Source organism: Camellia sinensis, chromosome 7 (assembly GCF_055761805.1).
Source record: "Camellia sinensis isolate YWXY chromosome 7, ASM5576180v1, whole genome shotgun sequence".
NCBI classification, from domain to species: domain Eukaryota; kingdom Viridiplantae; phylum Streptophyta; class Magnoliopsida; order Ericales; family Theaceae; genus Camellia; species Camellia sinensis.
In genome coordinates this window covers 178050389-178068250 of record NC_138967.1, presented here as the reverse complement: position 1 = coordinate 178068250, position 17862 = coordinate 178050389, and the positions used below count along the sequence as shown (strand labels likewise).

Sequence of the window (17862 nt, the reverse complement as noted above, 5' to 3'; positions counted from 1 at the left end):
TCTTGTTGAGGATCGGGGGCACACCAGGGAACTCAAACAAGCAATAACACACAAGTTTTAACGTGGTTCGGCAAGTCGCCTACGTCCACGGGCAGCGGATTCACTATATTGAACAAAATGGTGAATTACAACACTCCCTGTAATTCTCTCTCTCTTTGCTCTCAACTCACACCTCTCAGCTCCACATCTGATGTCTATATCCTCTCCCTCCCGTCTCTATTTATACACAAAGGAGTAGGTGGGAGAGCCCTCATTCTTTGACTTTTGACATGGTTGGTGGCCTTCCATTGTTGACATGAGGTTGGTGGCCTTCCATTGTTGACATGAGGATCACCCCTTTCACATGGGGTGTCCTCCAGAATCTGTAGCCAATTCAACAAATCTCCACCTTGGCGAGGATTCTCTTATCCAACATAGTGATCGATCAACACTGCCATGCACCCGAAGGTGCTCAGTTCCGAGAGATGTTGACCAAGTCCAAACAATGTTGGAACTTGATCCCAGAAACTACCTTTGTGAGCATATCGGCCGGATTATCTGCAGTACCAATCTTTTGAAGCAGAATATCCCCTTCATTCACTATTTCTCGGATGAAATGGAAACGGACATCAATGTGCTTGGTGCGGGCATGATGAACCTGGTTCTTTGCCAAACAAATGGCACTCTGACTGTCGCAAAACACCTCAACGTGCTGCTGAACAATTCCCAAGTCTTCAATCAACCCATGTAGCCAAATAGCTTCTTTAAAGGCTTCCGTTACTGCCATGTACTCTGCCTCTGTAGTAGACAAAGCCACCGTTGACTGAAGCGTTGACCTCCAACTTACCGGCCCTTTAGCAAGCGTAAATAAATACCCTGTTGTTGACCGGCGTTTGTCTAAGTCACCAGCATAATCTGAGTCCACATATCCTTCCAAATTCTGCCCGAGTCGGTTATCTCTCTCGAACTTCAATCCCAGATTGACCGTGCCATGTATGTACCTTAGGATCCATTTCACTGCCTGCCAGTGATCTTTTCCTGGATCATGCATATACCTGCTTACCATACTCACAGCATGCGAGATGTCAGGCCGTGTACAAACCATAGCATACATTAATGCACCAACTGCATTTGCATATGGAACCTGTGCCATATGCTTCCGTTCTTCTTCTGTGCGTGGAGACAACGAAGCACTAAGCTTGAAATGAGGGGCCAATGGTGTACTTACAGCTTTGGTTTTCCCATTGATGCCAAATCTGTCTAACACCTTTTTCAGATACTGGGTTTGTGTCAGACAAACCGTGCCCTTCTTCCTGTCTCTCTTGATCTCCATGCCAAGAACTTTCTTTGCTTCTCCCAAATCCTTCATTTCAAACTCCCTTGCTAACTGTGCCTTGAGTTTGTCAATCTCCACCTTGCTCGTAGATGCAATCAGCATATCATCTACATATAAGAGCAAATAGATGAAGGAACCGTCGGGAAGCTTACGGAAATATACACAATGATCAAATTGACTTCTTGTGTATTCTGTCTCTATCATGAACCGATCAAATCGCTTGTACCACTGTCTCGGGGATTGCTTCAATCCGTACAACGATTTGTTCAGCTTACAGGCCCAATTCTCTTTTCCAGCTATTTTGAAACCATCTGGCTGGGACATGTATATCTCCTCTTCAAGATCTCCATGTAAGAAGGCAGTTTTGACGTCGAGTTGGGCGAGCTCGAGATCAAACTGTGCAACCAAAGCTAACAAGATGCGAATAGACGTGTGCTTCACAACAGGTGAGAATACCTCATTGTAGTCTATTCCTTCCTTCTGAGCATAGCCTTTAGCTACCAATCTAGCTTTGAATCTGATGTTGTCTCTGCCTGGAATGCCTTCCTTCTTGGTGTAAACCCACTTACACCCAATTGCTTTCTTGCCTTTTGGAAGTTGCACCAACTCCCAAGTCTGGTTCTTGTGAAGTGACCCGATCTCTTCATCCATAGCCTCCTTCCATTTGACACTTTCTACATTATGCACGGCTTCTTTGAAAGTGCAAGGAATATTGTCTTCAATGATTGGAAGTGCATAGGCTACCATATCGGTCATCCAACTGGGTTTCTTAGTCACCCTTTTCCCTTTCCTGATTGCAATGGGTTCTGATTGATGCGGAGCCTCTGGATCTTCATTTTCATCTGAACTCTCTTCAGAGCTATCCTCTGAGACTTCTTCAGGATGGTTGATTGGCTGACTAGTCTTTGTTGGAGTCTCAAACTCCACCTGCACTGACTTCTTCAATGCTTCCTCATTCTGTTGAGGATCTGATTGCTTCAGCATTGCAGACTCATCAAAGGTAACGTCTCTTCTGATGAGAACTTTCTTTGATTCAGGGCACCACAGTCTGTATCCCTTGACACCGTCACCGAAGCCCAATAAGATGGCTTTCTTGGCTCTTGGATCCAACTTAGATTCTGTAACATGAAAATATGCTGGACATCCAAAGATACGTAACTGATCATAATCAGTAACTGGGACTCCTGACCATACCTCCATGGGAGTCTTCCCATCTAATACTGCAGTAGGTAGTCTGTTGACAAGATGACGAGCATAGTTCAATGCCTCGCCCCAAAATGCCTTGCTCAATCCAGACTGTGACAGCATACACCGGACTTTCTCCACCAAAGTGCGGTTCATGCGTTCTGCAACTCCATTCTGCTGCGGTGTTCCAGGAACTGTGAAATGTCTCACTATCCCTGCATTCTGGCAAACCTCAAAGAAGGGATCTGATGTATATTCTCCACCATTGTCAGATCTGAGCTTCTTGATCCGTCTGCCTGTCTGGGTCTCAATCATCTTCTTCCACGTAAGAAAGATGTCTAAGACTTCATCTTTGTGTTTCATTGTATAAATCCAAACTCTTCTAGAGAAATCATCAATGAACGACACAAAGTAGTGTTTACCTCCCAACGAAGCAGTCTTGGAAGGACCCCATACATCAGTGTGGACGTAGTCTAGAATCCCTTTGGTACGGTGAATTGCAGTACCAAACTTGATTCTTGTTTGCTTGCCCAATACACAATGCTCGCAGAACTCAAGCTTCCCCGTCTTGGCGCCTTTCAACAGGCCTTGCTTTACCAATCCTTGTAAAGCCTTCTCACCGACATGCCCTAGGCGCATGTGCCAAAGTTTGGAAGTGTCTGATGCATCATCTTCTGAGCTGGAACTGGTGGAGACAGCCACTCTCCCTGTGACTGTAGAGCCATCTAGGAAATATAAATTTCCCTGTCGAGTACCCTTCATTACAACCAATGCTCCTCGAACAACTTTAAGGACTCCACCTTCCATGGTTATTCTGTAACCTTTGGAGTCTAAAACTCCCACTGAGATGAGATTCTTGGTTAGATCTGGTACATACCGTACATCTTCAAGAATTCTAATTGTTCCATCATGGCTCTTCAGTTTAATTGTTCCAATCCCCTTTGTCTGGCAAGCTTGGTCGTTGCCCATCAGCACAACTCCTCCATCGAACTCTCGTAAGCTCGAGAACCACTGCTTGTTAGGACACATATGGAATGAACATCCGGAATCTATTATCCATTCATCCGACTGGCCATATGATGAAACTGTGAAGGCTCCTCCTTCATCATTATCTCCATCTCGTGCAATATTCACCTTCTCTTCTGTCTTGTCTTTATTTGGACAATCTTTTGCCCAATGCCCCTTCTGGCGACAAGCTGCACACTCGTCTTTTGCAAGACGTCTTTTGTCTGAAGGTTTCCCCCTGGATTTTGAGCGAGACTTTCCTCGCCCTGTATTTCTTCTGTTATTTGTTCTGCCTCTGACTGTTAATGCCTCGGATGTTAAGTCCCTGTTTGCAGACTTATCTTTCCTTCTGAACTCATTGTTCACCAAGGCGTTTGCAACATCAATATACTTGATCTTCTCTTTACCGTACAGTAAAGTAGTAGTGAGATGATCATACGAGTCAGGCAAGGAATTTAACAATAACAGTGCTTTATCTTCATCACCAACATGATCATCCAAATTCTTCAAATCCGTAATAATTTTGTTGAAGTTATTTAGGTGTTCGTTCATCGAAATACCTTTAACGTAGTCGAAACGAAACAACCTCTTCCTCAAGTAGAGCCGGTTCTCAATGCTCTTTGTCATGAACTTATCTTCCAGCGCCTTCCAAAGCTTCTTCGCAATATCATATTCTGTAAAGGCATACTTCTCCTCTTTTGCAAGGCAAAGTCGGATGGAACTACAGGCCAGGAGATTCACCCTCTCCCATTCTATCTCGTCCATGTCATCTGGTTTGTCTCCCAGAGTGAAGTGCAGGTTCATTTGGACAAGCATATCCTTAACTTCGCATCTCCACATGCCGAAGTTGCTGCTTCCATCGAACTTCTCTACCTCGAACTTGGCATGGGACACCGGGGTCCAATGCCTAGAAGTGCTTGTACTGGCTGGATTACTTACGGACTCGGATGCTCTAGATTCTGCCATTTTTTAGAAACTTCAATTCAAAAAACTGACCGTACAGATGTGTCCGGAATACTCCAAATAGTTGGGAAGCACTATTGGATCGTCAAAAACGGACTCCGAATGGCTCCGATCTGGCAAAAATACTTTGGACGGGTCAGATCTGCGGAATCTGGTGCGCTGAGATGCACCGGATAATTTCTCCCGTCAACGGCTGGTCAACGGCTCAGTCAACGGCGCAGGCGGCGCGGTCAACGGCAGCGCAGGCGGCGCGGTCAACGAGGCTCCGGCTCGGTCAACGCGGCTCCGGCTGACTGGGCAGGACACGTGGCTGACACGTGGCTGACACGTGGCTGACACGTGGCTGACACGTGGCTGACACGTGGCTGACGTGTCGGATGACGTGGCACGCGCGTGTATTACACGCGCCTTCCCCCACTCGTCTTCTTCCTCCGTCAGCGCGTGGGGGCGCGTGCATGAGAGTGGTATCACGCGCCGGTTGTCTGAACGGCGCGTGTGGGCGCGTGCTGAGACTGTGGGTGACGCGCTTTGTTCAGATAGCGCGTGAGGGCGCGTTGCGAAGCTTCTGGGCTCTGTTTTTGCTGTTTTGGACTCCTCTCGGGGAGTTCTTCCTCCTGGTATGGTCAAAAGTGGATTTTGAGCACTTCGAAATCTGGGCACTTTCGGGAAAAATTCGATTTTTCGCAACCCGAGCTTTGATACCAATTGTTGAGGATCGGGGGCACACCAGGGAACTCAAACAAGCAATAACACACAAGTTTTAACGTGGTTCGGCAAGTCGCCTACGTCCACGGGCAGCGGATTCACTATATTGAACAAAATGGTGAATTACAACACTCCCTGTAATTCTCTCTCTCTTTGCTCTCAACTCACACCTCTCAGCTCCACATCTGATGTCTATATCCTCTCCCTCCCGTCTCTATTTATACACAAAGGAGTAGGTGGGAGAGCCCTCATTCTTTGACTTTTGACATGGTTGGTGGCCTTCCATTGTTGACATGAGGTTGGTGGCCTTCCATTGTTGACATGAGGATCACCCCTTTCACATGGGGTGTCCTCCAGAATCTGTAGCCAATTCAACAGTTCTCCCAAACCAAAATGGGCCACTAGTAACCAAACAAAAGTGGTAAGCTTCCCCACCTTTGCTGAGCTGCTGGGCATGAATCCCGCAATGAGTTGCAGCATAGGCCAATAATTCCACCCAAACTTTGCTCATTATCTGCCATTTTAACTCACTTTCCAATTTGTTCAGCTCCTTTGCGAGCAAGCACGCATCAAATAAAATGGATTTGCTTCTATCTCCCTTCATTTATGGGCAGAGACAGAATTCAATTACATCTCATTTTTTATCTCATTAGCTCTTCCATAGAATCACCATTTCTTTATTTATTTATTTTTTGGGAACAGATAGAATCACCACTTGAACAAAGAGGTAAAATTTACATAAGCCTCTTATGCCTGACTCAACTTATCTAAATTAATTTGATGGGTATAGCTGAACTAAGTTCTTAACTAAATAGCCTAATTAGTGGATAAGATACCTACTATTATAAGTACAGACAAACTTCTGAAAAAAAATTTAAAAAGTTGTCCAAATACTCTGTGCAATCTTTTTTAATATTCTTTCTATAATGAAGAACTGACTTGGGTGTCAAAACATCCGTGGCCAACCGCCGACATGGCACTAACAGTGTTCTCTTGTAGATATTGAACATGTGGTGACTCCAATTCATCTTATCCATTTAATTATCTTATTTCTTGTTGCCATTTTGTATCATTGTTTACATGTATCCATAATTGAATTTCTTATTTAAAGATAATTATTAAAGAATTAATGAATCCAAATAATATTATACCACATATGTATATGATGGTGATATAAAAGAATCGAAAAAACAGGTGATATATAACAGCCATGTGTCTAAGCAGTGGCGGACGAAGAAATTTTGTGAAGAGGGGCCAAACTATATGCAAAAACTACAAAATTTATTTTATTATTTTATCATGTGTATATCAATTTAGCTAAAGGCTTCAAACAAATTGAAACTTTAGACACACACACACACAAAAAAAAAGGTTATAGATCTACAAATTAATATGGCATATCAATTAGGATTTTTGAAATGGATGCAGGGGCTATGGCCGCCTAGCCACCCCCCTTGTCCACCAATGTGTCCAGGTGGCACATCTGATTCAATCACGACCTTGTTCTTATACAGATGAAGTAGCTAGAGATGAAGAATCAATGACAAGGTCTCAAACCATTATTCAAACCATAACCCTCTCTCCTTTATTACAAAGATGAAGTAGCTAGAGATGAAGAATCAATGACAAGGTCTCAGACCATTATTCAAACCATAACCCTCTCTCCTTTATTACAAACATGATCAGAAGAGGACCAAAAAAACAGTCACTCTTATTATACAGAAGAAATAAATTATTTCCTTGCTAAAATACAGTTGGAAAATGCTACATACAAGTCTATTATTTCCTGCATTTTCTTACTTATAGACACAGATGAATAGATCCAATATGCATTTACTAATATAGATTCGATTGCCTTGTGTGTACAAGAGAAAAATAGCGTAAAAAATGGAATTAGACAGTTTCCAACTTTCTTCACTTACCAACAATCAACTTAAAAATTGGTGCATCATCTTTTCTGAACTCTTTACTCAATCCAAAATGGGCCATCAACACCAAACCAAACCAAGCCTTAAGTCCCATCGAATGGGGTCGGCCATCAACAACCAAACAAAAATGACAAGCTCCCCACCTTTTCTGAGATGCTGGGCATAAGCATTTGGCCTGCAATGACTTGCAGCATAACACAATAGTTCTACCCAAACTTGGCTCATTATCTTCCACATCCTCTTAGTTCTCAATTTCTTCAGATCCTTTGCACGAATATATGCATCAAATGTGTTTGGTTTGAGTTTTTTGAATTAAGTTTTTTGAAAATTGAGTTTTTTGGTTTTTGTGTTTTTTGATTTTTAGGGAATATTTTTAAAATTTTAAACATTTTTTTTTACGTTTTTAGATGCACCTTACTTAGATGTATCTAAAAAGTAAAAAATTTGTGAATTTTTTTTTTTTTTTTACGTTTTTAGATTCACCTTACTTACGTTTTTTGGTTTTCAATTTTTTTTTTGTATTTTTTGTATTTAGTGAATTTTTAAAAGGTTTTTTTTTTAATTTTTTTTTTACTTTTTAGGTATATTTATGTTAGATATGTCTAAAAATTAAAAAAATTACTTAAAATATTAAAAAAATTCAGTAAAATAAAAAAACATGAAAAATAAGAAAGTAGAATTTTTTAAAAAGTGTTTTTAAAAAATAATAACCAAGCATGGTGAGATTTGCTTTTCTCACCCTTCAGTTCAAGTAGAGCATCACAAGCTGCTTCCTCCTGTTTTTTTATTATTGATTCTCTTCCATTAAAGAACTTCTTGAATTTTTCGTAGATTGTTTGTGGGCTCGAGGCTGATCCCCTATCAAGTTTCACATTATTGTCGATCTTCCTCAGCAATTTTGTTGTCAAAAATATTCAAATAACAGGTTTCCTTAGCATTGTGGAGACGCCGTGTGATATATGCCTTCCGTATGATTAGAAAAAATCTTTCCTCAGAATTTTCCCACTTAAAAAATGTCAGGACAGGTAAAGACTTGCTGTAAAGCTCAGCCTTTCTTGAGGAAACATGAAAGTACATACAAGCCATGTTGCATTTGAATGGTACTACTGCTCAATTTATATAGAAAAGCCAGAATTATGAGCAATACAAGAAATGGTAGTATTATATGTGAGGGGTGCAATTAAGGCGGCTGCGAGGTTGGAGGGTATTAGGTGGCTAGCTATCGGTTTTCATGGTGGTGGGGGAGAGGTGCCGGGTGGGTTGGGCAGACGATGAAGGTGAGTTGGGTGAACTCGGAGTGAGTTAACTCAGTGAGCTAAATTAGAGAAAGAAAAAAGTAAATAGACTATTTTGTCCCTAAAAATTGTTTTATTTTTTTTTTCGTGCATAAATAAGATTGCCATTAATGGTTGGACTAATTTCGGGAAATTCTAATGTACACGCGTTTGAAAAGGGTGTACCATATGCACCTCTAGATATATTTAGTTATGACCAATTTTCTTCTTTAGTTATGATTATTGAGTTCTTTAGTTATGCCTCATGTTGTGTTTAGTTATGACATTCATTTATTTTTTTAGTTATGACTCAGAAATTATAAAATTATGTCAATTTTTTATTTAGTTATAAGGTGGATGTATATCATGGGTGATTATTCAGTATTTTCAGAATATGGACACGTGGTGCTCCATAAAGTTTTTATTGGTAGAGAGGGGTAGGGGCCACGATTTATGTTGGAGATGGGTAACAATATAGGGGCTAGGTAATTAGTGATTGGCTTAGAGTGTGATGTTCCGAAATTATTAAATAATTTCCTGTATACCATAGTGTTTTCCACAAATTTGACACAAAAGTTAAAATTAAAATGCAAATATGTTGCAATTAAAAAGATAGAAACTAAATAAAAAATTAGAGAAAATTATGAGGACCATTGATGAAATTTGACCAATGTAAAATATAAAGAGATTAGAAATCTTTGAAAGACTAACAATTCTTCCCATACTAGAAACCAGTCCACTAAACCAACATCACCAATATTTATAGTGAGGTAATTCTTCTAATAAGATGCTCTTCTCTTATAATAAGATGCTCTTCTCTAATTTAATTCACGGGACTTCCACGAATATATTTACAGTAAAGACAGTGCAGAGAATTTATGCACAAAATTAAATTGAGAAAGACAATGTGGGATTCAAATTCTTACAGATGCACAGTGAAATCAACGGCTTGAATGAATTTAAACCACACATTTATTTATTTTTGTTTTTTGTGATTTGATTCTTATTAATATTACAATAAAGTTCAATAAATTATAATTAATACAGAAACTCCCCAAAGTGGGAAAGAAAAGCTCTAATAAACACAGCACTGAGTGAGGTGGTGGAGTTGTAGTATGGTATATGAATTTAAACTCCACATCAAAAGTTTATTTTTTTTTTCTTTGTAGGAATTCTATGTATTTGTAGGGTCATTGCTCATTATTTGGGTCATTTCAGGCATTTTATTCTTCGCTCGTAGGTGGTCTAAAATCACCAAGGATTCTCTAGAGTTTTTTTTTTTTTTTAAAGTTTCTTAAAGTGGTGTATTGTATGGGTAAGATTTAATGCTAAAAGATTGACGTGACTTGTCATTAAATCTCAACCATACAACACACCACTCTAAGAAACTTTAGGAAAAAAAAACCCTAGAGAATCCTTGTGTATAGAACTCGCAGAGATCTGTTCTCCCATCTCTTCTCCCAAACCAAAATGGGATACGAGTAACCAAAGAGAAGTAATAAGCTCCCCACCTTCGCTGACCAGTTTGGCATGAGCATTTGCTCCACAATGAGTAGCAGCATAGTACAACAAATCGAACCACACATTGCTCATTATCTCCCATCTAGTCTCGGATTGGAACCCATTCATCAGATCATCAGCCAGCATGCATGCATCATGTAACAATGATTCGCCTCTTTCTATCGTCTTGGATAGTACTGAATCTAGTATCTTGCTGACAAGATCTTCTGAGAGTGATGATTCTGTTTTTGGTTTTCTTCTTCTTGGAAGGGGATTCGAATTGTTGGTGTGTGAATCTAGGATCATTTTGACATCATTGAACATTTTTGTACACATGTCTCGGATTCTGATTTGTTGTATACCAGGCACTGTTGACGTCATTGTAGGCTGCATGACAAGAAGATACAACATGTACTCTGATAGGATCTTACAAAATTCCCTATTATTAGCATTTGGTTCATCACGGAAATAACATATTTCGGTAGCAATGTGCCACATCAAAAGCTTTCGATCATATTCAACTTCCTTGCTCGTGCTATATCTAATCCAGAGGGGAATGAAACAGTTTTGCCCCCAAAGGTCCTCTGCTGGTAATTCTGTATCTTGTGATTTACGACGGGGATCAGCCTTTTCCTTCAGCTTCTTAAAGATGAGGCTCTTGAGATCAGTTTTCTGTAAACGTTCAGTTCTTATGTACTGTATCTCATAGAGGAAATTGTCGAGTCTGAAAATTTCTACTGCTTTATCAAACCATTTGAATCGTCGTTGGTGGATGTTGATGCAGTAACTGATCAAACTGTGTTGTGGGATGAAGTTGAACCGTTGGGATCTTTTGTCATACAAAAAAAACATTTCCTGGATCTCATTAACGATATTTTTGGCTTTGGGATTACTAAGCAAAACTACTGTCCAGTGAGAGAAGATGAGCATGAGGAGTGATACCAAGTCCAAGCCAACAGCACCAATAAGCAGAGTGTAGGTGACAACGATATCAAAGTGGTGGAATTGGTGTTTATGATGGGATGATGCAAAGAGTGCAAAGGAAACCACAATCAAAAAAGAGAAGATGAAGCGGAGAAAGTAGCCCGTCCAACAATGCACCACTTCCATCTTGGTGTAGAGCACATCGTAAAAGAAATTGAGCTCCGCTTCTATGACCCTGAAAGCATCTTCGGATGACCTCTTAGAAAAGAAGCTATAACTCGCAAGCTCACGGAAGCGAGGACTCCGGCTAGCAATTAGTCCCCTGAGAATTTGCAACAAGTTGTACCCATTTTCCAACACGTCAATGCCAGTGAGGGATGCTTGGCTTTCTTCATCACCGAAGTGATCAGAAAATCGTTCCAACTCCCACGACGCAACAACGCTTTGATGCATAGAAACGTCAAAACTACCCAAGTATGCTAGATATTGAGCACGTGTTCGCTCAGCGTACTTAATAGTTCCAGCAAAAAACACGAGGACTGTTGGGATCCAAATTTGGTTTGGAAAAGACTGCAAAAAGACGTAAGCAACTACGGCAAGCTGGATGACAAGGCCAACAAAGTGTCGAAGCCATAGTCCATTGTCTTCGAAGGAGAAAGCAGTAATGGTATCCGGACCACCAAGGTGTAGCAAAAGAAATGGAGCCCAGAAAGCAAGCAGGTCCTTGTTTACACAATAATTGTCACAATTATTGCCTTGGTAATGGGAGATGAGTCCGATAGCAAAGACTGCGACCCAGTCTGCGAGCAGATAAGCCCCCCAGATCAGCAAGATTATGATTTTGTTTCCTCTACGTTTTCGCAACGGTGCAATGAAAACCAACAATATCTGGAAGTAGAGGCTGACGAGAATAGCAACCCGGAGATTCCATTTATACCACGTCATTTTTGCCCAAGCCATGCTCTACACTCTCAACTCCAATCCTGTTCAGCACATCCTAATTAGTTCCACAAGGAACAAATTAAAGGTAAATTACTAATACGTCCTACTTTTGAGACTTATTACCTATTAAGTTCTAGTAATAAATTTATCACTCTCTCTTATTTTTATGAATAAATTTACAATGATAAATTTATCGGTTAGAACCTGTAGGTAAATAAATCTAATTAATAGGATTGATTGATAACTGTTTCAAAAATTAAGCCACAATATCCTTTTTTAATTGGGTGTTTGGTAACGTCCATAAAAATCACATTTTTTAAAAAAAATTTGTCCTATTTTTTTATTTAAATTATGTCAATTTTTTTCATAAATAGAAAAAAAATTTTAAAAAAAATCCCAAAAATCATTTTTTTTTGGGGGGTCCATTCTGGACATTATAAAAAAAAAATTTAGTCTGCTTTTAAATTTCTTATATAACTCCATCTATCTTATTAAAAAAGTATGTCAAATAGAATTTTAAACCTAGGTTTTTGTTTTTTACTTATAGGTTTTGTTTTAATATTTTAATCAAAATTTTTTACTTTTTAGATTCACTTAATCTAGATATACTTAAAAAATATAAAATTTATGAATATTTTACAAAAATTTAGTATATTTTCATATTTTTTTTTGTATTTATTGAATTCTTTATATATTTCTTTACAAATATTTTACTTTTTAAGTACATATCGATTAGTTGCATTTAATTTTTTTTGAGACTAAAATAAAAAATAAAAAATCACCAAAAACAACAAAACATGAAAAATTAAAAAAACGTAAAAATTACTTTTAAAAATTCAAAACCAAATATAAAAACTTCCACTTAAAACATTTCCACCCATTTGTAAATCTTTGCCTCTAGTTTCCACTGACATAATATTTTTCCCTATCTTAGAAATGTATAAAGACAACAAAGCAACGTCGGACAAGTTCAAAAGAGCTATTGTCTCAAATATCCTATTACAATTATAGAGAAATTATGTGTGCCTAACTTTTTGACTTAATATTTTACTAACACTTACATGCCATATGAGTGTATGCCTAAAATATTAGGTAGAAAATTAACTCTAAAATTGCTCAAAATTATATTGTCGAAAGATATAACACGCAAAAATGCCATGATCTAGAACACCAAAACACACCCTTATACTTGTGCTCTTCGGATGAAAAATCAAATTTAAACAAAAGCTAACTAGAAATTGAGCATTCCTTTTCATTAATTGTGTTGTTGCTAATTGAATTTGTATTTTATTATTTATTTTTATTTATTTATTTCAATCGGTTGAAATAATTACGAAGATAATTACATTTAGATAATCATAATCTAAACTATTATATAAGCCCAACAATCAGCTCAACAAAGGGGCCCCACAACAAGGGAGTGATAAATAACATAACAAATAGCTCTATAATAGAAGAGAAAATCACTTTGAGGCACGTTACAGACGTCACTGTCCTTAAAACGTTATTTGCCCTAACAGATTAGGGCTAAGCATTAAATTCAAAAAAATCGTAAATCGGTTTGATCCAAACCAAATTGCACCGTTTGGTTTGGTTTTCTCAATGCATGGTTTGGTTATAGTTCTTAAAATAGGTGATTCATGGTTTGATCTGTGGTTTTATAATTATGGTTCGGGGTTTGGAACTAAACCGGGCCATTTAGATATATATATATATATATATATACTAGTGTATGCTCGTGTTTGAAGGTACGGTGTAAATAAAATAAGTGAACAAAAAAGAGAATAAGAAAATAAAGAAATATGGAGAAAAATAAAATTTAAGAAAAAAGAGGGAGAAAGGTGCAGAGAGAGAGAGAGAGAGAGAGAGAGAGAGAGAGAGAGAATATATGAGTAAACAAAAAGGAAAAAGAAGGGGGGTGGGTGGGCAGGGGAGAGAGAGAGAGAGTGTTTGGGGGAGGGGGGGAGGGGGAGGATGAGTGAACAACAAGGGAGAAAAGAAGGTGGGTGAGCGGGAATTAAAGAAATATTAACCCTAGGATGAATTTGGGAATTTATCTAAACCGTTAATGTATATGTGATGCATTTTGGACATTTTCAAAAACCCTCTTACCTTGTTATATAGATATAATTTGTTATTTATGGCATGCACAATATTTTATTAGTATCCTATCTATATTAGTAAGTTGTTAACCATTTACTTACAAATGTGTTTTTATATAATAGTAGAACTAGCTCTAAACAATTATTTAAACAATTTTATTTGTAAAATGATGATATATTACTTGATCTTTGAACAAGTTATGATTATGTTGTGAATAATAACGAAGTTCATAAAAACCGTGGTTCGTCGAACTGTGTTTTCATGGTTCGGTTTGGTTTGATTTGGTTTGGTTCCAAAATTTTTATGGTTTGATTTGGTTCCAAAATTTATGAAATCGTAGGTAGTGGTTTGGTCTTGATTTATTTCAAAACCAAATTGAACCGAACCATGCTCACCCTTACCACATATAGGTCATGTTTGTTTCGCGGCTTGAGTGGCTGGATTGGACTGCCATGGCTGTGGGTCCCATCCACAATGTGTTTGGTAGTGAAATGGGAGAGCGAATTGATAGTCCAAGGAGCTTAATAATCTCCCTCAATAGGGGGATTATCTTGGCAGGATAGAGTATGGGATTAGGAAAATAATGAGCGGATTGAGTCTATTTATATAAAAATTTATTTATTTTTTTACCAAATGCACGTGTTTATTTTAATATTTGTCTTATTTTTTTAATATAGAAATACTTATTTATTTATTTTGTATAAAAATAATTTTACAATCCCATTATTAAACATCTCTCACACTATCATCAAAACAAATACAATTTTACTTATTCCCCTCACTAATAATCTCTTCACTAATCATCCTCTCACAAACAATCTATCCAATCTAAGGTACAATGAAGCCCAGCCAAAATTGTTTGTCAATCTGCCTTTTACACTTAAAATTGACCCAAAATACCTTCAGTGATGCACAAAATAGAACATGTTTTGGAATTTGTTTATGCAAAAAACAGAACCTAGAGATGAAAGAAAAAAAATGATAATAAATTGTCGAATACGAAACCTTGTGAAAATAGGAAGAGCAATAAGAATTCTTCGGGTGTTTTTTGAATGCCTAATCTGATCTATAGATTAGAACATGACTAAACCCTAATAGTCATGTCCTTAATTTTGAATTTAAATAAAATAACAGTCCTGCATTGTCATTTAATAGTTACTCTATAACTGTCATCATGACAGTTTGAAATTTGGCCGTTTGATCGTATTTTGTAGTGTTTTAACTGTTCGATCATGATAGGAAAACTTTTGTCCTCCTTTTTCTATATGAGACAAGGCTTCATAAAGACAATAAAAGATGCAAGAAAAGAAGTTTAGAAAAACTCAAAAATCCAAAACAATATTTAAATATTTTGAAAACATTTTAACGCCTATGTCTTCGTCCCTCTACCCTTGCCTGCCATTTCATTTCGAAATCACATTGAAACACACACAGAGAGTAGAGAAAGATTGGAAGAAGATGGAAATGGGAGAGAAGAGAGAAAAGTCCATCTTACCCCTAGAAAATGGTCACATGTCGTACAAGTGAGTAATTTCATTTAAAAAAATGAGACGGCCATCCTAAATCGTCCTTAGGTAACGCAAATATTAAAATTTAAGATCACAATTGAAAAGTCAATAATCAAATTGATACAAAAAGACAAATTTAAGGACTATCAATATAATTTATCCAACAGAAAATTATAACTGATGCTGATGAATATTACAAATTCAAATTTTCATTTGGCCAACGTGGATGTTTGAAAGAAAGAAAAGTAAATAAATACATATCAAAACACTTGCAAAGAAAGTTTTAGAACTGATTATGCCAATGCCAACCAAACATTGTCACAAGTGTAATAAATAAATAAATAAATGCAATATGCATATATATATATATATATATATATATATATATATCTCAATAATATAATTGGCATTCATTCATGAAGAGAAAGGATAGGTAAATGGAAACGGGAATTAAAATTACCTCCTTGTGGCGATCTTCTTCCCCACCTCCTCCTATTTTCTCCTCTTGTTGATTATTATTTTTTTGGGTGAATAAGTTGATTATTATTTCAACATATATAGTATTTTTTTCTGTTCTTTACTTGATTGCTTGAGAGAATTCTTTTGTTCTAAGTTATACTTATTCTATTGTAGCAAGCATTAAAGCAAGAAAAAGAATCATCTTCATGTTGTGTTTCTTATTTCTCTTATTCTTTCTTGCTTTGTTGCTTGGGGGAATTTCTTGTAATTGGTTATTTGGCAATATGCTAAAATAGTAAAAAGTTAAAAAGTTATTAAAATAATTAAAAAATCAACGTGATAGGAGCTGTGTTTACTGATATCGCTGTTAGAAGAGAAGTATGATCACAACTGTTGATTGCAGAAAATGATGAACTTGAACCATCCAGTTGAAAGACCAACCTTTTTTTGGTACAAAAAATTAATATGCATATACGTTACTCTATATATCAGTCAGGAGTATTGTCCCTTAGCACCCACAGCGCTGGAATTGAAGCTAAGGCCCCACATGCTCTAAGTGCTAAGAAGTGTATTTAACCACAAGAAGATGTTATGAAGACTCGAATCCATACTTTAAGTGAGGAATCTGAAAGTTTTACCACTAAACCAATCCCTCTTGGCGAAAGACCTAACTTTAGAGAAGCCATAATTGAACGAATTTGGTACGACTTGTTATCGTAAAAAGGCTAAAAGTATTCTTCTCAATTTTTATTTTTATTTTTAATTTATTTAAGTTATTTTCACTTAATAAATTGTAAAAAGAAGTTAAATCAAATAGTGCACAATCTATTAAAATAATAATAATTTATAAACAATTCATATAAATTGTACCAAACAGTCCCAATGAAGCCAATTTCATGTGTAAAAAAAAATAAATTGAACAATTAATTCAAGTGAATATTTAATGTATATGTGATATCACGTGTTATCACCATCTGATAAGCAATTAGGAATAATTTGTTACTAAGTTATTAAGAGACGAGACATATCTACTTAATCCATTTGCACCTTCTATTGGCTGGGACCATTACACTCAATATTTTTTCCTATTAATTCCTCTGCTTACACTCTGTCAATTTAGTCTTCTTAATTTTAATTTATTTTTAATTTTTTCATCAATGTTAATTTATTCCAATAAAAAATAACTACACCATGAAAAAACAGTCAAACCCATGACAGAAACAGAACTTTAAAGAAATCCAATTTCAATCCCATAATTTCAAACAGGACTACAATCTTCCCTACCAAAGGATTCAAAACCTCTAAATACAATCCCTAAACAATATCTAGCTTTCTCTCATTTTAGGTAGTATTTGATTCATTGTATGGTTATGGAATAAATTTGTTCAAATTTCTTGTAAAGTGCTATAAATAATGATCTTAAACATATTTTTCTTGGCAGCCACATTGACTCTTTTGCCCTGCCTTTCCCACCCACATTGAAAAAGATACACGTAAGGGCTCAATGTGTGGTTCCAACCATGCACAATCCAATTGGGAGTCTTTCTGTCAAACCAAAATGAGCCATCCATAACCAAACAAAAGTAATAAACTCACCACCTTTGTTGAGCTGCTGGGCATGAGCATTTCCTCCACAATGAGTTGCAACAGATGACAACAATTCTACCCACACTCAGCTCATTATCTTCCATCTCCTCTTACTTCCCAACTTGTTCAACTCCTTAGCAAGATTAAATCCATCAAACAAAATCGATTTGCATCCGCATTCTGCTACGTTACATTCTAATCCGAGAATCTGGCTGGCTATGATCCTTTCTAGCATCAATTCTGATTGTCTACTTTGAAAGAATTTCTTGAAATTTTCAAATATGTTTGGGGGCTTAGAATTCGTATGTGTTTTCAAGACCTTTTTGGGTTTATCATATGTGTGCTGAATTCTAATTTGCGCTATACCTTGCACCTCTGACATCATTGCAGGCTGCATGACAATAAGATACAACATATAATCTCACAAAATCTTACAAAATTCTCTATTTTGGCTATTTATTTCT

At 37.2% G+C, this 17862-nt stretch overlaps 1 protein-coding gene across 1 annotated transcript; it reads right to left on the bottom strand.

The window, feature by feature from the left end:
* Positions 1 to 9324: 9324 nt before the first annotated feature.
* On the bottom strand, positions 9325 to 15881 carry LOC114288645 (uncharacterized). The gene is made up of 2 exons (XM_028232199.2): positions 15813 to 15881; positions 9325 to 11782 (listed from the first exon to the last, which is right to left on the bottom strand). The coding sequence occupies exon 2, from the start codon at positions 11757 to 11759 to the stop codon at positions 9756 to 9758; it is 2004 nt and encodes a 667-aa protein (XP_028088000.2). The 5' UTR covers positions 11760 to 11782; positions 15813 to 15881; the 3' UTR covers positions 9325 to 9755.
* Between the last annotated feature and the right edge of the window lie 1981 nt (positions 15882 to 17862).

What these genes read in the sequence shown, in the direction of transcription:
- LOC114288645 (XM_028232199.2), bottom strand. Translation starts at nt 11,759, where the DNA reads ATGGCTTGGGCAAAAATGACGTGGTATAAATGGAATCTCCGGGTTGCT.